A 22,336-nucleotide genomic window follows, 5' to 3' on the forward strand; every position below is an offset into this window, starting at 1 on the left:
GTCCCGCTTACTTCAGATTGGGACTGAACTTTAGCTGATCATGGTTAGCTCTCCACCATAATATGCACCCATAACTGCAGAGAATCGGGGGATGAGGGAATAAAGCCTAATCATCAACAACCATAAGAAAATAAACTTATAAATAAATAAGGCATGTATTTTATGAACATTATGTACATACAGAATGCAACGTTTTGTGCAAAGGAAATATATATCTCAAACATTATACATCATTTACATGCTCCACAATCAGAGGAAGCGGTTGGAATCTTTCACAGCTTCAGGTCAAAGGGGTTTTGAGTGCTTTTCCTTGGTATGTAGTGTGCTGTCCCCTCCGTCAAAGGAAGGGAACTAGATGTGTCAGGCCAAGAAAATAAAGTTGCCATTTGTTATCCTAGGATAGCAGGGTAAGCGGGTATTTTCTGCTTGTTCGTTACTGAATTTAGGACGGACTGGAGCTGCGGCAGACATTTGGAATTTACACTGATTCTACTTCCTTGAAAATGTAAAGATCCTTCATTAGGTGAACGGTAGCTAAAGAGCACACCATGAGCTCAAATTCAGCCCACCTTAGAACATGTGGCAACCTGGCGCTTCCATTCACAAAAGCTTAAAAAGCATCACATGCAATATATATATATATATTTCAACTAAGGTGCAGAATCAGAGTTTAGTGCAACTCTAGAAGGGGGCTGGGAGTTCCCATTTGGCATTTGCCTTAGTTAAGAGGCCCTCTGTTAGTAAGAGAAGGGATAACAGTATACAAAATAAGGCAAAGCTAAGGGCAGGAAATTTGTAAAAAATATACCTGGCATAGAGAGATGCAGCGATAAGGCAACTGTAAACCTGTGACGAAGGTAGAAGACACAGGAGAATGGCTTCAGTTCCTGCTTTCTTGGCCAGCACAATCTATTGCCCTTTGTCCACCTGCCGAAAGGCACAAAACGGACCAGCACCGAGCAAAACGCAACAACCCCCTTTTTCCCTCCCCAAAGTCAGCCTGCTTGTCTCATTGGTTCAGTTCTCCCCCCCTCTCTCACCCTCCTGGCAACACGTGACAAGAGAGCCAAAAGAAAGGAATCAAGTGCAAATACAGAAAATGCAAGGTTACAAAGCTACACGGGTCGCAAAGAGAAACGAGAAGAAATCAAACGAAAGTGGCGGGGGAAGGCTGAGAGAGATCTAGCAGCTCAGGGCCCACAGAGGGATCCAGGACACCTCCACGTTGTCCTTCCTTTCTTTGGACGTTAAGAGGGCAAAAGTCACTGTTTCTTCTTTGCGGCACGGATGGCAAAATCCACTCTTTAAAATTTTCCCCAGTCTAGCTTGGGAGAAAGGGGCTCAGAGGCTCACGAAGGCAAGGCGAGTTCTCAGCAAAGGCTCATGTTCCCGATTCCCTTCCAAGCTTGCTTCATGCCAGCCTGTCAGGCCTTTGGAGAGAAAAGGGCCAGGCACAACGGTCAGCTTGTGAAAAGGACCCCGAGACACCCAGGTGTGCATCCAGAGAACAGCCACTGCCTTTGTCAAGTTACTGTCCTTCACGTGCGTGAAAAAATAGTAATAAGTGACCCTGCCCAGATTAAAAATGAGACTCAGAGGACAGCAGACGTATCAGTGCCGTGGCAGCACTGGATACAACAATAAATATATCGAAACATAAAAACTCAACAAAGTGGCCCTGGTTCGTCTGCTCTGTCCTGTAAAGACAGTTGCTGACCGACGTACAGTTTCTTCCTTTTAAAAAAGGGAAAGGTGAGGGGCTGAGGAAGGGAAAGGTCCATCGAGTCACTGGGGAAGTGGCGTCGGACGGCTGAGAGACAACGGAAGCCAGGGCATGCGTGATCTCCCAGAAAAAGCAGCAGCAAAAGTCTGGAGAGAGGCACTTGGAGGCGTTGAGGTGGGCTCACGCTGTGGTGTCGTCTTCCAGGCTGACCATTTGTCTCTGTTGGGGAAGAGAGATTGGAAAGGAAGTTACTCAATGGGTTTAGCTAGGTGGAACAACCGCAGAAGCCAAAATGTCCCAATTAGGGATAAAAAGTGAGCCTGCCAGCCGATTGAGGAGAGAAACAGAAACCAACCTACTCAAGAAGACAGCGTTCAGTGTTTTGCGGTCTCTCAAAAGAGTCATCTCGTAGTAAGGTTAAAGCTTACTGGGAAATGATATACAGACGTACCTTGGAAGTCAATCGGAATCCGTTCCGGACATCTGTTTGACTTCCAGAATGTTTGGGAACCAAGGCGCGGCTTCTGATTGGCTGCAGGAAGCTCCTGCAGCCAATCGGAACCAGCGGGAAGTCGTGCCGGACTTTCGAGTTCCAAATAAAATTCGAAAACCGGAACAATCCCTTCCAGTTTCCGATCGGGAGCCAAAACGTTCAGCAACTAAGCCGTTTGATTTCTAAGGTATGACTGTACAATGAATTGAAAAGAATGTTCAAAATAACTTTTATAAAAAAACAACAACCAGAAACAACTGTTGGGAGTTATAGGGACAGAAGTACCTAAATTGTATAGAAATGTATTTATGTATGCTACTACAGCAGCAAGAATGCTACTTGCTTGAAAGTGGGAAAAAAGCAGAAGTCCCAGTAAAGGAAGAATGGATACAAAAACTTGTGGAATATGCAGAAATGGCGAAACTTACCAGAAGACTAAGAAATCAAGATAAAAAAATCTTTTTATAAAAGAATGGAAATGGCTTATTGAATATTTACAGATAAATTGTAAGCAGATAAAAGCATTAGAAGGATTATTGTAATAACCTGCAGTTTCTTAAGAGTGTATATTTACAGTAGATAATTAAACAAGCAAGTTAAATGAATTTGGATATGCAGAAGGTATTTTAAAAAATAAATTTAAGGAACCGCAGAAAGAAGGGGAAGGAAGTTAAACTTTGAAATGTTAAGTTGATTGTAAAACTAATGAAATGTATAAACTTGAAAAGTATAAATTAAAAAGTTTTTTAAAAGAGCAGGGGGGAAAGGAGTCATCTTGCCAGACCCAGAAAATTCACATTATGGATTTATACAAACAATGAGCACTCGTGCTACTTTTGCATGAGACCTTTCCTGAAGGGCACTGTTCTTCCATGTTCTTCACTATTACCACGGTCAACCATGGCGGGAAGGAATGGGGGCAGGACGGCTTCAGGAGAGGGGCAGAATGAGAATGACTTGGGACCCCCACTAATATCAAAGAACACAAAGCACCCACCAGCAGTACAGAAAACTGCAAAGTTCCCACCATTCTGAATGCCAGCTTACCGATGGGTATGTGTACCCCTCCTGGCTCCGACAGATGTGAACCTCGTCCTCCGTCGTTTTCTGATAGACAGGGTTGTCAAAATTGATGCTGTTGATGTTCCTCAGGCGCCAGTTCTTCCAAACAAGGAAACCCCCAAAGGAGATTAAACAAATCAGCACTGGAAAAAAGAAATCCCAGAAGGCAGGATGTTATTTTAAACCAACCTCTCCTAACTGCTCGGGAGACCACTGGGGACGATGGTGAATATAGCACTATCTATGTGCGTGGGGCTTTACAAAGAACGTATGACAGGCCTGTATCCCAAGAGGCTTACAATCTAAGAACGCTATACCGTATACACACACCTGAGAAATTAAGGAAATTAATGAATAAAATATGCACCGTGACTTATTTGCTACACCAATACAGTCAACACCTCAGGTTACAGGTGCTTCAGGTAGCATTTTTTCGGGTTGCAGACTGCCGAAACCCGGAAGTACCAGAACAGGTTATTTCTGGGTTTCGGCAGTCACGCATGCGCAGAAGCCCTAAATCGCGCTTTGCACATGTGCAGAAGCACCAAATTGCAACCCGTGCATGCGCAGACGTGGGTTGCGAACGTGCATCCCGCATGGATCAGGTTCGCAACCTGAGTGTCCGCTGTATTATATTTAGTTCAAGAGCATCCTGAGAAGGACTACTGATTTGGGCTTCTGCCTTGCCCGCAACTATTATTATTTATTACTATTCTTGTTACTATTACGATTACTATTACACTGATTGATTGAATTTATATACCACCCTATGGCAGGGTTCACAGAATAAAAACAAGATATAAAACCACAAAATTAATAATAAAAATAAAAACAGCAACCCAATACCTTCCCCCGACACACACACACACACAAAAACACATTTTAAATCTGAAGAAGTGTGCATGCACATGAAAGCTTATACCAAGAACAAACTTAGTTGGTCTCTAAGGTGCTACTGGATAATTGTTTTAATTTTTAAATATATTTTGACATTTTAAAAGGGTATAGGATGTAAATCAGATCAACCCAAGGCCTGGTTAAAAAGGAACGCTTTTGCCTGGCGAGGAACTTACCCAGTGGTAGGACAATTGAGAGTGCTGGGGGACCCCCTTGCCTTGCCCCGTCCGTTTCAGCAGCAATTCCGTTTCGCGCTGGGGAATAGAGGAAAGTTAAAATTAAGCCCTGTCCAGTCTGGAATATTGCTAAAGATGCAGAGGGGAAGGAAGGGGCAACAGGAGAGGAGGAGGAGAAGAACTTGCACCCAACTTAAGTTTTCCTATGTGCACAGCACTTTGCACGTAGGTGCAAAGGAGCCGTAACAAGAGTGTCACACACTCGGTGTAAGCTCTTACCTTGCTGGGACAGGGTGACCATCGGAGGCGTGGTACGCTCAGAGATGCCTGGGATGAGTTTGCTCAGAACGGTGGGGGCAGCGGCAGGCAGGCGTTCAGTTTCATGCTTGGGGGCACCGGTTGTGGCGAGCAGCCGGCCCAAAGGTGTGGTTCTCGAGGGAGGCTGCCGAGTTGTTGTGGCGGCAACAGAAGCAGGAGCCTCGGGAACAGTGTCTGGGGGGCGGAGACAACAACATATCAATTATCTCTCCAAATAAACACTTTTGCAGTCGTACCTTGGATCCCAAACGCCCTGGAACTCGGGACATTTTGGCTCTTGAATGCCACAAACCCGGAAGAGATTGTTCCGGTTTGTGAATGTTCTTTTGGAACCCAGAGCTCCCGGCAGCCAATCAGAAGCTGCGATTTAGTTTTCGAACATTTTGGAAGTTTAATGGACTTCCAGAAAGGATTCTGTTTGACTTCCAAGGTACGACTATACTCGTTTTGTGGAAAAGGGGGTACAGTCGTACCTTAAATGTGCTTCAGGTCGAGTGTTTTCAGGTTACGCTCCGCGGCGACCCGGAAGTAACGGAATGCGTTACTTCCAGGTTTCGCCGCTCGCGCAGACGCTCAAAATGGCGTCACGTGCATGCGCAAAAGCAGAGAATTGCGATGACGCAGGTTGCGTTCGCTTCAGGATGTGAACGGGGCTCCAGAATGGATGCTGTTCACACCCAGAGGCACCACTGTAGTCTCTCTCTCTCTCTCTCTCTCTCTCTCTCTCTCTCTCTCTCACACACACACACACACACACAGATTGAGTTTGTACCCCAGCTGCCAGCTGCTCACTGCACAAAGGCTCGCTTCACCCATTTTGCCTGCTTACCTGCGCTGCAACTTCTCATGTCTGCGGCCAGGTGCATGCCATCAGGACAGGCACAGGTGTACTTGGCGGAGTGAGCAGTGATTTGCGGGGCAGGGAGACAGAGGTATTGGCAGCCTCCATTGGGAGTTCCGTTCTTCTCACACCAGTTGACACCTGTTAAAAGGGGGGGGGGGAGAAGTTGTACAAAGGAGACTCAGGATGGCACAAGTGCCTGCACAAGTCTTCACTTTCACGAACACAGGAGGAATTCAAGGGGAGCCAGAGGTTATCCTCACTGAATGGCATCTCAGATTGTCAGGCAGCAGAGGAACCAACCCCCCACGGCAGGTGGCCAGGAATGGACAAGACAAGGAAAAGTCCTTACCATATGCTTTAATTCAATATAACCTTGTTCAAAACCTTGATTTAAAAATGCCCTAGAACTTTCAGATATATATAATGTCAGGGTGCCCTCAACAACTAGTGAAACGCAGATGGGGCAGATATTCAGCTGTCACTCCCCTAGTGCTTCTTCTTCTTCCTCCTCCTCTCCCATTATCTCCCAGCTTCCCCCCCATCTGCCTCTGAGCTGAGACCTCCCTCAAACCCGCTGTAATTCTGAACTGTCCCCTTCTCTGGAAGGGTCAGGCTGGGGAGGCGGCCTCCACCGGTCCTCCTCTGCCCAGTCCGTGACACAAACACTGCACCTTCCCACCCAGTGGGAGTCCTCCAAGACAGAGCAAAAACCACCACCACTAATAGCAGTGGGGGGGGGGAGCTGTCTAAAGCAGCAGTTCTCAACCTGTGGGTCCCCAGATGTTGTTGGACTACAACTCCCATCATCCCTGAACTCTGGCCTTGCTAGCTAGGGGTGATGGGAGTTGTAGTCCAACGACATCTGGGGACCCACGGGTTGAGAAAGGCTGGTCTAAAGGGCTCTCTTTTTTGGCAGATGAGATGAAATGGAGTGAAGCTGGCCAAGGGTTGGAGGTAGATGCTGCCACCCAGGAAGGAATTGAGAAAGACCACTTAAATAGCCCTGCCTTCTGCAGGTAGTGGAAGAAAAAGCCCGTAAATGGCTGTTCTCCTCCGCTGCAGGATAATAGGGGGTTTCCCTGGCGGCAGAGTGCAGCGTGCTAAACTGCTTATTGTCGGCACAAGCGCTGCCCTCACCTGACAGTCCAAAAAGCACAAGGCAAAAGAAAAAAGGTCGGGGAAGAGAGAGAAAAAACGCATTTAGGGGTGCAACAGCAGGAAGGCGGTCATGATCAAATACCTTTTGGCTGCCGTACAGAATGAAACAACGTCAGATCCTGGGGTGAATACAGGTCCCCTGCCACCTTGACGATATCGGAGCCGGTCAGGCGGTTGGCGCTGAAAATGGCTTCGTTCATGACATCTGTCCAGAACACTTTATCCTGGGTGAAGATTCAGTGATTTGTTTTTAAATGGATTTTTTTGGTTTTCAACAGTAACACTGTGAACATAACCCCCCCCCCAAAAAAACACCATGCAAAGCAAAACATGGGAAACATATGGCTTGCCAACTCAAAAAGTAACACTAAGATACATGCACAATAGGTTCACAGATTAATTAGTCCTCTCCATAGAGATGCATGTGCTATAGGGGGATGTAGTAACTGTGCCGCCTTATTGATGTGATCAATAAACAAAGACCACATGTCTAAAATGAGGCCATTTCTGAATCTGCCTCACCTCAAAGACTGTGATGGCAAAAGGATGAGCCAGCTTGTCCTCATTCACAAGGATGGTCTTTCTGTTTCTCCCATTCACATCTATGCTGGAGATGGAGTGGAGCTTTGAGTCTACCCAGTAGAGGCGCTGGTTGGCCAAATCTAAAGACAGAAGATGTCAGAAGTGTCACATGACCAGAGGAACACACCCTTCCATTCATAGGAAAGGGAGCAAGCCAAGCATAAAGGTAGTTCAGAAGAGAGAACAAGACACACTGGCCAAGAGGCGTTGTAAGTTAGTGCTGCATCCCCAAACGCCTTTGATACTTGCAACAAACTACAGCATACAGCTTTCAGATGAGAAGGGTTCCCTCCAAATCAGACTGCTCTGCTTTATTTAGACCCAAGGGCCAGCCCATTCCCAAGAATATGTTCTTGGCTTTTGGTCCACTGGATTTCAGAAACATTTTATCCTAACAATTTCTCAAGAGCGCTTTTGGTTACTTGCCATTGTTCAGAACTCTGCCCCTCAAAAGCCAGGCCTACAAGGGGAAAACGGGTGATTATCTGCACTCAAAAACCTAACTGAGCACCTTTATGACCTTTACTTTTAACAACTATATACAGTGGCACCTCGGGTTAAGAACTTAATTCGTTCTGGAGGTCTGTTCTTAACCTGAAACTGTTCTTAACCTGAGGTTCCACTTTAGCTAATGGGGCCTCCCACTGCCGCCGCCACGCAATTTCTGTTCTCATCCTGAAGCGAAGTTCTTAATCTGTATCCAGGGCAGCTGTTTACCAGCTCCATCTGGTACGTAGGCTGAGACCCTATCTGCCTGCGGACTGTCTCGCCAGAGTGGTACATGCTCTGGTTATCTCCCGCTTGGACTACTGCAATGCGCTCTACGTGGGGCTACCTTTGAAGGTGACCCGGAAACTACAACTAATACAGAATGCGGCAGCTAGACTGGTGACTGGGAGCGGCCGCCGAGACCATATAACACCGGTCTTGAAAGACCTACATTGGCTCCCAGTACGTTTCCGAGCACAATTCAAAGTGTTGGTGCTGACCTTTAAAGCCCTAAATGGCCTCGGTCCAGTATATCTGAAGGAGCGTCTCCTCCCCCATCGTTCTGCCCGGACACTGAGGTCCAGCTCCGAGGGCCTTCTGGCGGTTCCCTCACTGCGAGAGGCCAAGTTGCAGGGAACCAGGCAGAGGGCCTTCTCGGTGGTGGCGCCCGCCCTGTGGAATGCCCTCCCATCGGATGTCAAGGCGATGGACAACTACCTGACATTCAGAAGACATCTGAAGGCAGCCCTGTTCAGGGAAGTTTTTAATATGTGACATTTTAGTGTATTTTTTATCTCTGTTGGAAGCCGCCCAGAGTGGCTGGGGAAACCCAGCCAGATGGGCGGGGTACAAATAATAAATTATTATTATTATTATTATTATTAACCCGAGGTACTATTTCTGGGTTACTGGAGTCTGTAACCTGAAGTGTCTGTAACCCGAGGTACCACTGTACTTAAAGGGAAATTCTCACTGCACCTTTTCTCCTCATGCATGACCCCCCAAAATGTTTGTGAATCCAACTCAGGAGCTTCAGATATTCTTAGGATCGGAGGTTGCTCTGTCCAGCTCCCCCCCCCCCCCGGCCCTTGTAAATATGCTAAGCCTTGCCTGGCCCTTGTGTTTGCGAATGCGCTCCCTAACTCCATCACTACAACTGAGTCAGGGAGGATGACAGCACCGCCTAGCAGTGGGATGCTAATCCAGCTGCAAATGGGTTGCCTAAGAGAGCAAACTTTGTAGCAGCACAAAAGCAGGAAGAGAGAGATCAGTCTCCAACAAGCCCCACATTTGAACGACAAAACAAGTCCCTTTGGATCATGAGTCAACAGAGCCTCGTCTTCCTCCAGCCTGCCCTTCTTATTCTCTTCCCTGAGCTATGCAGAGCTTACCTAGAGTTATTCCGTTAGGCCAAAGAATGCCTTCTTTCACCAGGGGAAAGCTGTCCACCCCATTCAGACCACTTTTGGCAATTTTCGCAGACGTTCCCCAGTCAGCCCAGTACATAAACCTAACATGAGGAGAAGGGAGAAACAAACACACAATTTAAGCCAACTCTCGCAGAGCAACATTGTCCTTGGGGGAGTTGACCCTAAGCCCCTCCTCCTCAATGGACAGCAAACCCGGCAAAGGCCCCCCACCCTCTTTTTAAAATACAAATTTATTGGGTTTTTCAAATTAACATTTTACAGAGATATATCAAACATAATAAAAACAAGATTCCTAGGAATCTTCTGGACTTCTATCCTCCCCTTTGTGGGTTCTGTTATTAATCATTTCCTCCCACATCTTTTATAATACTCCAAATCCTTTACCTCTTCCATTATGTCCAGAATTCACCCTTATAAACTACAAGTGTTATTCCAATCCTACAAACGATTTTAACTGTTTACAATGGTCTTTAAGGTAAGTTATAAATTTTCCCCGTTCCTTACTAACATTTTGGTCCTCCTGATTTCTAACTCTTCCGGTCATTTAAGCCATTTCAGAATAGTCCATCAACTTCATCTGCCATTCTTCTCTGATTGGGACTTTATCTTCTTTCCATCTCTGGGCCAGCAACATCCATGCAGCAATGGTTGCATGCTTAGACTATGCATGTAGACAAAGCCCCTCTCTTGCCCCAAAATGCTGTGCTTCTTTTGACCGTGGAGAGCCTCTTAAGGAAGCCACAGCCAGCACTATTCTTTTAAAGTCAACACTGCCCTAAAACGCTGACAGATCCACCGAGCTATCTTTGTATAGCCAGACCACTGGCCCATCCAGTTCGGCGCTGTCTGTGTTAGGCATGGGGACCTGGGGAGTCCTCCAGATGTTATTGGATTCCCCAAATCTCATCAGCCCAAGACAGCATGGTTAAGAACCAAATAGTTGTAGACTTGTAACATCTGCAGAGCCAAAGGTTTGCCATCCTTTCTCTAAAACCCTGGGCAGTGAAAACACGAGACTTTTCTCAGCCTAATCTGCCAAGGATTGGATCTGGGATTTTTTGCATGCAAAGAACGTACATTGACAATTCCCCCTTACTAATCCACTGCTGAGGTCCCATCTCAAAGGTCAGCCTCATTCACACATATCTTTTGCCTCTCACTAGGGCGTGTCCCTAGAAACAAGAGCCCAGTTCCTCAACAGACTGGCAAATCCCCGCAGCATTTAAGGCAAAACATACCCGTGGACTGGATCCACCACAATGGCACACGGCTTGGCGTCAACTTCCTTGATCAGGGTCCTCCTCCTCAAGCCTTCACTGCTGGCCACGGAGATTGTGCCCAAGGCAGAGTCAGCCCAGTAGATGTTGCTGTGCACCCAGTCCACAGCGAGGCCATCTGGGTATTTGATCCCGCTGTCGATCACGGTGGCGTGGTGAGAGTGGTTGTCTGCTTTGTCTATTGGAGTGCTGGAGGCATCACAAAGAAACGAAGAATCCCCATTGAAATGAAGGAAGGAGAGAGACGGGGTCATACATCATGGGCTGCAGGATTCCATACAGGACTGGTTTTCTCCAAGCAGTTGTGTTTTGGATCACATCTGTGCCCAGATGCGATTTAAAACGCAAATACTACTGAGCCCTGCCAGTTCCAGCCCGCAGTGCACACGTTTCACCTATTTTTACCTGTATATTTTTTTCTGAGAGCTGTCAGACCAGTAGAGTTTGTTGTTGGCTATTTCCATATCTAAAGCCACCGCATTTTTGAGACGGGGGATGAGGCTGCTGTACTCGCTGCGGTCGAGAGTCATCTTCCTGACCTCATGCCGATTGGTGAAGAAGAGATATGCAATGGTGCCTGGGGAAAGGAGCAAGAAAAGGGATATTGGGAACTCTGTGGCTTTTAAACCTGCTCTCTCAGCTTCCAGAAAGCAACTAAGCAGATCAAAAGGTCTCTGGGAAGAATTATTACAATTCAATAAGTGGATTCTCCCAGTGTCCAAAGTTCACTAAATAAATAGTTGTTTACTGCACATTCCAATTGTCCATGCTCTCAAGTCATTTCACAAGTCAGGGTGGATAGATTGCTTTTTTATTGGATTTTTTAAATAAAATGCTTTTGGAGGAAAAATCTTTCTAAAGATAGTTTTCTATTTAAGTTACATTATAGTCCAAAGGCTATTCATCAGGAAATTAGGATTTGTTTTAAGGTTTTCATGTGTGCTAAAACTAGTCTAAGGTTTTGGTGTGTTTTTTAAAAAAATGTTTAACTACATCAGTTAACAAACATGGATACATATGCTATAATGTTATTGTTTTAGTTAAATAAATTGTATAAATTGTTATTAAGAAATTGGTTGTTTTTCTCCTGCCAATAAAGTACAGCATAAAAGTTGTCCAAATATAAACAGTTAACTTACTAAACCTCACAATAATTTCATAATTATCTGTCTATGTACGGTATTTCTAACAGTAATGTTTGTCAGTAATGTTTGATATAACTGTAAAAACTACTCTGAAAATTTATTATTCCAAAAATGAAACCTTCATCTGGTTGAGAATATTAAGATTATACCAGCAAGAATGTCTTTCTGTAAAAAAAGATTTAAATAAAGTCTTACTGACTAGTGATTTACATCAATTTGATTTAAATCAAACCCACCTTGTCACAAGTTAAAAAAGCATTTTACACTATAATGGACCTAATAAAAAGGAAGGGGGGAGGAAAAGAAGTAAATTCAGGTCCCCAATATTACATTAAAAAGGAAGGAACTGCAAAAACAAGTTTCTGGGGCTGGATGTATTCCCAGGGGAAGGATGGCTCCTGCAGGTACCCTAACTTTTTTACCTCCACCCTGCAATGGTTACAGTAATACTCTAGAGTAGAACATGCCCAAGACTTACCAATGGCTTTGCAGGCCTTCGTGGTAGGGTCAATCTGATAGCCTTCATTACATTCACACTTATAGCTTCCTTTCAAGTTCACACAGATTTGGCTACAGGTATCAGGATTGAGACACTCATCGATATCTAGGAAAATCAAGAGGATGATACTCATCGCCTGAAGTCAGTAACGTACGACAATACATTTGGTCTCCGAGGCTCAAGTAAGTTTTCTCTACTGCGGCCAACCTGCTACTTGCCTGGAACCTCCCAAACAAAGAGGAGCAGGAAGTATCCCATAATGGTCTTGGACTTTGAACTACTCAGATTTTTCCCCACAGTGGCCACCACAAGAAGCATCAGCCTACAGTTCCATGACCAGATCTATGGGATTCAACTTGACAGAGGCGCAAAAAAACATTTTGTAGAACAGCTCGGGGGATCAAGTTGCATATGTGTAAGGGGAGAAAGGCACATTTGATTGTATCTTGCCTGCCTTTTTCTTACAGAGGTGGGACAACGCAAGGCTTTGCCAACGGCATGCTCATCTACAACTTCAGAAGCCACAATCGCAGACATCTTTTCGGAAAGGCCAAATTTTTCAACCTGGGACTGTGGCCTCAGCTGGATGGACTTGGCCAGATCACCAAGCCTTGCTTTTCCCAAAGAAAACATATCACGAGAAACATAGTAACCTCCCTGACTCCCATTAACTTTCAACCAGATATAAATTACCGTATTTTTCCATGTATAAGATGCCCCCAAGTATAAGACACGCCCTATTTGGGGGGACTCCAAATTAAGAAAACACTCCTCAGCACTACCTGTGTATAAGACGAGCCCCAATTTTAAGCCTTATTTTTTGGTAAAAAAAACCCTAGTCTTATACACGGAAAAATACAGTAATTAGAGGTGCATTAAGAAAGTTTTGTGTTGTGGAAAGAGGAAGAAAACTTTCCCATTTACCTTCACATTTTCTTTGGTTAATCAGCTGGAATCCTTCAGGGCATAAACACTCGTACCCAATTTTGAGATCGTTGCATATGTGGGAGCAACCACCCTTATTATCCAAACATTCATTTGTTCCTGGAAGGGGATAACAAAGAGCTTATAATGATGCTATTCTTAGAGAATGAATGAATGAATGAATCTTTATTTGCGTCAGCCATCTGCCATAGCAAGAAAACAACAATACAATATACAAAGAATAGAAATAAAAAGTCAATGATATAAAATACATTTTGGGGTTTTGAATCAATAGTCAAATACTGGATCTTATTCTGATTGTCCCAGCTAAAAACCTTGCAACCTTGGCTGTCATCTGCTCATCTTGATCTGCCAAGAGAAAGGACACTGTGGCAGTGGCTGGGCGACCCAGAATGGATAATAAAAGAGGGGTGATAATCTCATTCCTCAAGTCTTTATAAAGAGTGCAAACCAGAAGGGGCTTGGGACTGCCATCTCCACAGGGACATAAGCGTTTTTCGTGTGGAATCTGTTGGAATCGTCCCTCTAATATTCTTAGAGAAATTGCTTACGGTCCTAACAAGACTTGTATAAAACAAAGAATATTGAGTCCCGTCCCGTCCGTCCCCCCACAAAAAGAAGAGAGTGATCAAATAATGTCATTTACACAAAGGCCTCCCATCAGTGAGCATTTACGCTGGGTTAGGTAGGGTGGACCTTGTATACTGCAAGAACTTCAAGTTATTACAAATTCAAATAAAATGTGTATGGATTATTTTTTTAAAGTTGATTGATATTATTGTTTCTAATTTGCATTTTATTTAACAGTTGTACTCAGTTGATCACATGAGATGTTGTGAATCACTTTGGGCACAATTTTGAGGAAAAGTGGCGTGCAAATAAACACACGATGATAAGTGTCAAAGACCAATGAAGAAGATTGCATTGCAAATTTTGCTTCTGCCATGAGCTTGCCGGCAGTGGATGGGAAAAGCCATCACATCTAAAATATAGGGCTTGTAACAGGCTTGTGGTGAGGATTTCTGGCGTGAAGCACGTACATTTTGCAATCGTGTCCCCATTTTCAGGGAGCTGCACTTCCGTGCTCAGCCTGGCAATTCCATGCTGTCTCTTGCAGAAATAGGAGCTCTAGAACTTCAAGTTACTTAAGATGTGCTACACGGGTCTTACAACTTGGGGCTTCCCATTGGGAGCCTCCTGCAGATTTAAAAACTGCTGGGAAGGATGAAGATTACCCTATCAGTGGCAACTGAGCAATTCATCACAAGAACTATTGCAGTGGGGAAAGCTTCTTTACAGCATCAAGATACAGAAGCTCTCCAAGGATAGGCAAATCCAAACTGGCAACACTGAAGAATGCAGCTCAGTCTCAGTGCTGGCGCAGGTCTATCCTTTATTGTGGCATGGAAGAAAAAAGCCTCTGGGTTTTTGACTCACAAAACAACTTCCCTTCCACCTCTCGTGCTTTGTAATAAACTTGGGTTTAGTCTGTTTCCAAAAGATAACAAGCTATGTACGGGCTCATATCAGCTCCTGCTATTCATTACTGCAGCAGGGAACCAGTTATAAACCACAGCTGAATCTAGACATTTATTTTAAAATGCTGTGAAAATGCCTTTTTTTAAAAAGAGAGAATTTGCCCTCAGCTCACCATCGCTATCTAGTGTCACATTTGTATAATGCACTTTAAAAAGTAAAGGACCCCTGGACTATGGGGTTGCAGCGCTCATCTTGCTTTCAGGCTGAGGGAGCTGGCGTTTGTCCGCAGACAGCTTTCCGGGTCATGTGGCCAGCAGGACTAAACTGCTTCTGGTGCAACCGAACACCGTGATGGAAACCAGAGCGTACAGAAACACCTTTACCTTCCTGCCACAGTGGTACCTATTTATCTACTTGCGTTGGTATGCTTTTGAATGGCTAGGTTGGCAGGAGCTAGGACAGAGCAACGAGACGTCACTCTGTCGTGGGGATTTGAACTGCCTACCTTCTGATCAGCAAGCCCAAGAGGCTCAGTGGTTTAGACCACAGCGCCAACCACGTCCCACATAATTTGCAGCTGTATAGCCAAGTCCCAGATGTATGGCATCACTTTCATAGAATTGCAGTGTTGGAAGGGACCTGAAAGTCCAAGCCAGAGGAGATGCAAAGCAGCCTTCTTACAGCACACCAACAGAGACAAGTATTAAAAATTCTTACGGCACTCCTTGAGGGGCTCATCCGACCAATCCCTGCAGTCTTTCTTCGCATTGCAGACCTTGTCCATAGTGATACATTCTCCAGAATGGCACTTGAATATGTTTGGCCCTTCACAGGTTGTCACTGTTGCAAAATTAAGAAAGCACGTTTTTAATTCCGTCATTGCATTTCGGACCAATTTCCTTTTCAGCAGCCCTGGGAAAGCTACTGTAGCTTGAGGTAGGGTCTGGGAAAGCTTATACAGTGGTGCCTCACAAGACGAAATTAATCCGTTCCGTGAGGCTCTTCATATAGCGGTTTTTTCATCTTGCGAAGCAAGCCCATTGACAGCTTAGCGGATTAGCGCTATTAGCGGTTTAGCGGCTTTTAGCGGATCAGCTGATAAGCGGCTTAGCAGCTTAGGAAAAGGGGGGGAAAGGGGAAAAAACCCGCAGGAACTCGCAAGACATTTCGTCTTGCGAAGCAAGCCCATAGGGAAATTCGTTTTGCGAAGCACCTCCAAAACGGAAAACCCTTTCGTCTAGCGGGTTTTCCGTCTTGCGAGGCGTTCGTCTTGCGGGGCACCACTGTAACACTTGCTGGGGAATAAGCGCCATGGAACTGAGTGAGCCAAGCAAGGAAATACTGGGCCTTGGGCAGTCAATCCCTCAAAACACACCTTGCCTTCCCTCTGGGTTGCTGAGCTAGTGTTGGCTTTCAGACCGCAGCAAAATCTTCCCTTCTTCACAGGGAAGAAATAAGAACCTAATAGGGGAAAGCTTTGCAAGAAGGGCGACTGTTCTGAAATCCTACTTTTATATCTAGTTGTTTCAGAGTGCAATCCTAGCGTTTTCTACTCATAAATATGTCCAGTATAACTCAAGCGGCCTTACTCCCAAGCAAACAGGTTTAGGATTGCAGCAATTCTGCAAGTAAGCTCCGTTAAACACACCACGGCTTGCTTCCACGAAAGCACGCAAAGGCTGGGGCTGCAAGTAGTCTGTCCTGTTTATTTCCATGTTCTGCAACTTGATCCTATGCTTGTATATTGGGAAGCAAGATTAAATGGCTAGAATACAGCTGGTCTTCTATATAAGCACAGGGCCTGTTGCCTTAGGATCACTGCTGAGACTTACAGGTGGGAAGTCCAACCAAGCCCTAACTGGTTCCTAAGTCCAACAGTTAAAATAGCTTCTAAGGTGAAAAAAAGCACCAAGCCAAAGAGGGAAGCAGTGCGAGGAGAAAAGCAAATTCTTCTTCTGCTTGCAAACTCTGCTCAACATTAACAGCTCGAGAGCTGCACTGCCGTGCAAAATGTTACATATAAAAATCAATCATCTCTCAGATTCTCATAGCAGAAACCTGCTGCTGCTTGCTATTAAATGACTTTCTGGGGGTTATTTTTGTCCCACTAATGCCACCATAACGTAAATGGCACCATCCCATTTAAGCAGACAGAAATCTTGAGATTTCTCGACAGTCACTGAGCAGACAAGAGAATATGAGCAGATTAAAGGATCTTTACTTGAACAGGAAGAATTTTTAAGCTAAGAGCCGGGATGAATAAACTGCGTAAAACATCTTAATTTAAATGGGGGGGGGAGAGAGTTTAGATATCATTTTAAGTGTGTGGCCTATAATTGAGTAGATGCAGTAGTTGTCACAGCAGTGCTGGCTCAAGCCAGGCTTCAGATCTGCCCTAGGCCCACAAAACCTGTCTGGGTTACATACCGTTGACACAGCCAACCTCGTCACTCCTGTCTTTGCAGTCAATCTCCTTGTTACACTGCAGACTCCCATGGATGCAAGTACCATCATTGCACTGAAATTCATCTGGGCGGCATGTGACTTTAGCTGGGGGGGGGGGGGAGAAGCAGAAACTTAGAAAGAGCACCACTATGCTGAGATTTTAATCACCTAACAGCCTAATTCTTCACAGTGTAGAGTTTAATATGATTCCACGTCATAATAGCTGCCCATGTTGTGAAAGACATCCCAACAGCGTGCGAACTGCTGGCCCTAACTGTGGGCAGCAGTGAACATAAAGCAGTAAGCGCCATCACTGTACCAAGTGCAAAATGATGCTCATCCACCTTAACCTCTCATTTATCCCCTACAACAATTCAAAGTGTTGGTGCTGACTTTTAAAGCCCTATATGGCCTCAGCCCAGTATACCTGAAGGAGCGTCTCCACCCCCATTGTTTAGCCCGGACACTGAGGTCCAGCTTCGAGGGCCTTCTTGTGGTTCCCTCACTGCGAGAAGTGAGGTTACAGGGAACCAGGCAGAGGGCCTTCTCGGTAGTGGCGCCCGCCCTGTGGAACGCCCTCCCACCAGATCTCAAGGAAATAAACAACTATCTGACATTTAGAAAACATCTGAAGGCAGCCCTGTTTAGGGAAGTTTGTAATGTTTGATGTCTTATCACATTTTTAATATTTTGTTGGGTGCCGCCCAGAGTGGCTGGGGAAACCCAGCCAGACGGGCAGGGTATAAATTATTATAATTATTATTAATCCCTCCGGAAAGCAAACATAGGCACACTATGGTACCCAGAACTTACCACAGTCTGCCTCGTCTGAGTTGTCTGCACAATCAAAACCCCCATCGCACTGCCATTTCTGATGGATGCATTCACCACTTCCGCAGTGGAACTCCAGCGGAGAGCAAGGATTGTCCTTCTCCAGCTTCCCACAATGCTCGGGCGACTCATCCGACCCATCCTTGCAGTCCGCATCTTTGTCGCAGGCCCAGAGCTTGGGAATGCACTCTGAGCTGTTGCAGTGAAACATTTCGGGGCTGCAGGTCGGGCCAGAGCAGCCTTCTTCATCGCTGCCGTCCTCGCAGTCGCGGTCTTCGTCGCAGACAAAACTCAAAGCAATGCAGTTCCCATCTTTGCACTGGAACTCGCTGTCGGCACAATGTTTAGGGGCTGCAAAGGCAAAAGACAAGAAGGTCAAGTCATGTTCTGTGCCTGCAGGCTGGGTCAATGGCTGCAGCATGTTGCCATTTTAAAAACAGCATGATCAATACACAAATGGCTTTTACCAAGTAACAAATGACTTATTATTATTTATTGAATTTATATACCGCCCTATACCCAGGGGTCTCAGGGTGGTTCACAGAATAAAATCAAGATATAAAACCACAAAATACATAATAAAAATAAAAGCAACAACCCAATAGTCTCCCCCCCCCAAAAAAAACACATTTTAAAAGGGCAAAGGATGTAAATCAGATCAACCAAAGGCCTGGTTAAAAAGGAACATTTTTGCCTGGTGCCTAAAGGTGTATAATGAGCCACTGCAGAGAAGTCCCTGTTCTCGTGTTGCCACCCTCCACACCTTTCAAGGAGGTGGCACACGAAGGAGGGCCTCAGAAGATGATCTCAGGGACCAGGTAGGTTCATATGGAAAGAGACGGTTCTTGAGGTATTGCAGTCCTGACTTAGGGGCATTACAGTCTAAACTGATTCATTTAGATCTTTCCCAACTGCCTTTCAGTTAAAATTTCCAAGGTGATTTAAAGGGAAGGACAGTGAGGGGTGTATACAAGCTACTGCAGCAATAGGCACTAGGAACAGGCTTCCTCAACCTTGGCCCTCCAGCTATTTTTGGCCTACAACTCCCATGATCCCTAGCTAGCAGGACCAGTGGTCAGGGATGATGGGAACTGTAGTCTCAAAACATCTGGAGGGCCAAGGCTGAGGAAGCTTGCACTAGAAGACAACAAATTAATCTCAACTGCTACCCTTTGGTAGTTTTTTCTTAGTTTAAAAAAAAGTAAGTACCCAAAAAGGATTTGGAGGTCTGGCTGCTATATCTGTTTTCCTAGACTACAACAGGACAGAATAGATGAAGTTCTGTGCTATGGAAGCAACTCTTGAAAAGCAATGTGAAAGCTTGAATTGAGCGGCTACAGACAGGCAAAGAGAGCAGCTCTTCTATTTGCCAATAAAGATTACTGGTCACACAGAGGCTCTAGGCTGCCAATTCAGTTACAGGCAATAGGCCTTGATGTAGAAGAACTGGTCAATTGCTTCAAATTTCAGAGTGTTACTGAAGCATGGGTTTTTACAATGCTAGTCTCCAAACCCAGCCTGAATCCAGAGAGAGAAGCAGAATCCAGGAGTTTTCCCACCATTTTCATCCCCTCGACCCTGCCCGACACTTTGGTAAAGCTCCATTACTATCATAGCAAAGCCTACAGAGTCCGACTTACGGCAGTTTTCTTCATCAGAGCCATTCTCACAATCAATCTGCGAGTCACACCGCCAGGACATATCAATGCACCGATTGATGCGGCCGCCACAGCTGAACTGCCCTGGCTCACAGGTCACAGACTCTGTAAAAGACAAGTCAGATGTTAAAATGCCACCTCAGTATCGCCAGCGTGGGACTGGCCTCTGTGCCTGCTCTTGCATGGATGGCACAGAGCCACCAAGCGGTTATGGGGCACTACAATGTCCATTACAGGTCAGCCTCTGCTAGGAAGACAGAAAACCAATAGTGTCAACGGGCAAGTGCAAGCTACAGGAAGGCTGTCAAGCTCACCTGTGCCAAAAGTCCAAGGCTCACATAACATGAAACAGAGTCCTCCTGCCACATCAGCACACAATTGCCAAATTCCACTTCCACCCCCATGTATTGTACATACAGTGGTACCTCTGGTTACGAACTCAATTCGTTCCAGAGATCCGTTCTTAACCTGAAACCACTCTTAACCTGGGGTACCACTTTAGCTAATGGGGCTTCCCGCTGCTGCTGGTGCGCGATTTCTCTTCTCATCCTGGGGCAAAGTTCTTAACCCGAGGTACTACTTCCAGGTTAGCGGAGTCTGTAACCCGAAGCGTTTGTAACCCAAGATACCACTGTACTGTGACTGGGCCAGGGGCAGAAGAGAGGTGCAATTTTCTTCCTGTTGCATGCAAACACAACAAGTGGATACATTCCCCCTATTTCTGGCAGGATTTTTGCACCCTTCCTTTGGGGGCTTTTAAACCCCCCCACAGGACGCCCATGCATCTCCACTCAACCCTCTAATACTAAACCATCTGGGATAAAAACAAACTTTGCTGTTGTTCAAATTGATTCTGCTTTGCCTTAGGGCGTGTGCACACAACAGACAAAGCAATGCATTCATTTCTGCTCCCTTGGCAACCCCTGGACCTGGTAAATAGCTGTTTCCTAAGGAACCCATAGGGACGTGGGTGGCACTGTGGGTTAAACCACAGAGCCTAGGACTTGCCGATCTGAAGGTTGGTGGTTCGAATCCCCGTGACAGGGTGAGCTCCCATTGCTCTGTCCCAGCTCCTGCCAACCTAGCAGTTCAAAAGCATGTCAAAGTGCAAGTAGATAAATAGGTACCGCTCCGGAGGGAAGGTAAACGGCGTTTCCATGCTCTGCTCTGGTTTGCCAGAAGCAGCTTCGTCATGCTGCCCACATGACCTGGAAGCTGTACGCCGGCTCCCTCGGCCAATAAAGCAAGATGAGTGCCTCAACCCCAGAGTCGGCCACGACTGGACCTAATGGTCAGGGGTCCCTTTACCTTTAAGGAACGCCTACTGCAAACTACTCCTGGCTCTGACCCAAAGTTGTCAATTCTCAAGTTCCTTGGGGTCAGCCAGGACAGGCAAACCTGAAACCCATAAAATAGGTAATACCCTCCAATGCATCTGGAAAGGTTAACTCTTGACTTTGAGGGGGTAATAGCAGGAAAATATCAGAACTGCTATGACACATAGCAGCAGCACTGTTGCATTTATAAGGAAAGCATCAATGCTTGCTTGGCTCGCTCTGGACTGCAAGGGGAGGGAGAGAAAAGAAATGGCTGCCTTTCTTGTTATTCCTTCCTTATGTCTGAACAGAAGCAGGTTGCTGACCAAGAGATGCAGAGGTCATTGGAAAGACCTTTCGACACCGATCCATTTGACACAAAAAGAAGGCTTGAGGCACCTGAACCAATCTCTCATGACTTTCAAGGTGCCCCAAGACACTTTGCTGTTTTGCTGCAACGGACGGGCATGGAAGCTGATCTAATAAATCCACTGTTGCTTTGAGTCAATAGCACATAGCTCACATCTCTCAACAATCCCTCGAATGCCCAATGGAAATCCATCTGCCTAGCATTTAAGCCATAATGTCCCATGGTTCTGAATTTTCACAGTGTGGTGATGCAGGTCAAAGTGGACTCCCTAGCCACAAGGCTGCAGCCTGATATGTTGAAGTAAGTCCGTTCCAAGGCAAGGCATACCTGCCCCAGTGTGATTTAAGGTAGAAGGAAATTAAAAAAAAAGGTAAAAGACCCTTGGATGGTCAAATCCAGTCAAAGGGAACTATGGGATTGCGGCGCTCATCTCGCTTTCAGGCCAAGGGAGCTGACATTTGTCCACAGACAGCTTTCCGGGTCATGTGGCCAGCATGACTAAACCGCTTCTGGCGCAACGGGACACCTTGACGGAAGCCAGAGCACATTACCTTCCTGCCGCAGTGGTACCTATTTATCTACTTGCACTGGCGTGCTTTCGAACTGCTAGGTTGGCAGGAGCTGGGACAGAGCAATGGGAGCTCACCCTGTTGCGGGGATTCGAACCGCCAACCTTCCGACTGGCAAGCCCAAAGAGGCTCAGAGGTTTAGACCACAGCGCCACCCGCATTCCCAGTAAGGTAAAGCTAAGATGTCTCTCCCCACACTTGGCTTTCAAAAATTCCTACTTCACCTGGCAGTTAAGTTAGTCACCCACCCTCAATCCAAGTCTTGCTTTCTTCATCTACATCCCACGGGGGTGCAGAAGAGACTGCTCAAAGGGTTTACAGAGGTTGGAGCATGATCTACAAGACTAGAAGCCCTTAAGTGTTCCAGTATTGGCAGGGTCAAGGAAAACCCAGAGTGTTTTCTTACACACAGAGGTTTTCCTTCAGCTCCCTCCTACGCAGGATGATTTGGGAGAGGGGGTGGGGAGTCAATAATAGTCAACTTACTGCAGGCATCCAAGGATTCATCAGAGCCGTCCTGGCATTCAGCCTTGCCATCACATATCCATTTGTAAGGGATGCATTCGCCATTCCCGCACTGGAACTCCCTCCTCCTACACTTCTCCACACCTGCAAGAGAGAAGCAAGCAA

At 45.9% G+C, this 22,336-nt stretch overlaps 1 protein-coding gene across 1 annotated transcript in view; it reads right to left on the reverse strand.

The window, feature by feature from the left end:
• Window positions 1–136: 136 nt before the first annotated feature.
• The window catches only part of LDLR (low density lipoprotein receptor), a 31,836-nt gene continuing 9,636 nt past the window's right edge, over window positions 137–22,336 (reverse strand). Inside the window, exons 2-18 of the mRNA XM_081844982.1 lie at window positions 22,193–22,315; window positions 19,434–19,556; window positions 17,776–18,144; window positions 16,945–17,067; window positions 15,235–15,357; window positions 13,018–13,137; window positions 12,073–12,198; window positions 10,855–11,026; window positions 10,411–10,638; window positions 9,134–9,252; window positions 7,194–7,333; window positions 6,754–6,895; window positions 5,499–5,651; window positions 4,631–4,843; window positions 4,352–4,429; window positions 3,264–3,421; window positions 137–1,942 (exon numbers count right to left, since the gene is read on the reverse strand). Coding sequence (XP_081701108.1) covers window positions 1,904–1,942; window positions 3,264–3,421; window positions 4,352–4,429; window positions 4,631–4,843; window positions 5,499–5,651; window positions 6,754–6,895; window positions 7,194–7,333; window positions 9,134–9,252; window positions 10,411–10,638; window positions 10,855–11,026; window positions 12,073–12,198; window positions 13,018–13,137; window positions 15,235–15,357; window positions 16,945–17,067; window positions 17,776–18,144; window positions 19,434–19,556; window positions 22,193–22,315 — 2,549 coding nt within the window. The 3' untranslated portion in view covers window positions 137–1,903. The remainder of the gene's footprint in view (window positions 1,943–3,263; window positions 3,422–4,351; window positions 4,430–4,630; window positions 4,844–5,498; window positions 5,652–6,753; window positions 6,896–7,193; window positions 7,334–9,133; window positions 9,253–10,410; window positions 10,639–10,854; window positions 11,027–12,072; window positions 12,199–13,017; window positions 13,138–15,234; window positions 15,358–16,944; window positions 17,068–17,775; window positions 18,145–19,433; window positions 19,557–22,192; window positions 22,316–22,336) is intronic.

This window comes from Podarcis erhardii, assembly GCF_964252035.2.
Source record: "Podarcis erhardii genome assembly, chromosome: 17".
Classification (NCBI taxonomy): domain Eukaryota; kingdom Metazoa; phylum Chordata; class Lepidosauria; order Squamata; family Lacertidae; genus Podarcis; species Podarcis erhardii.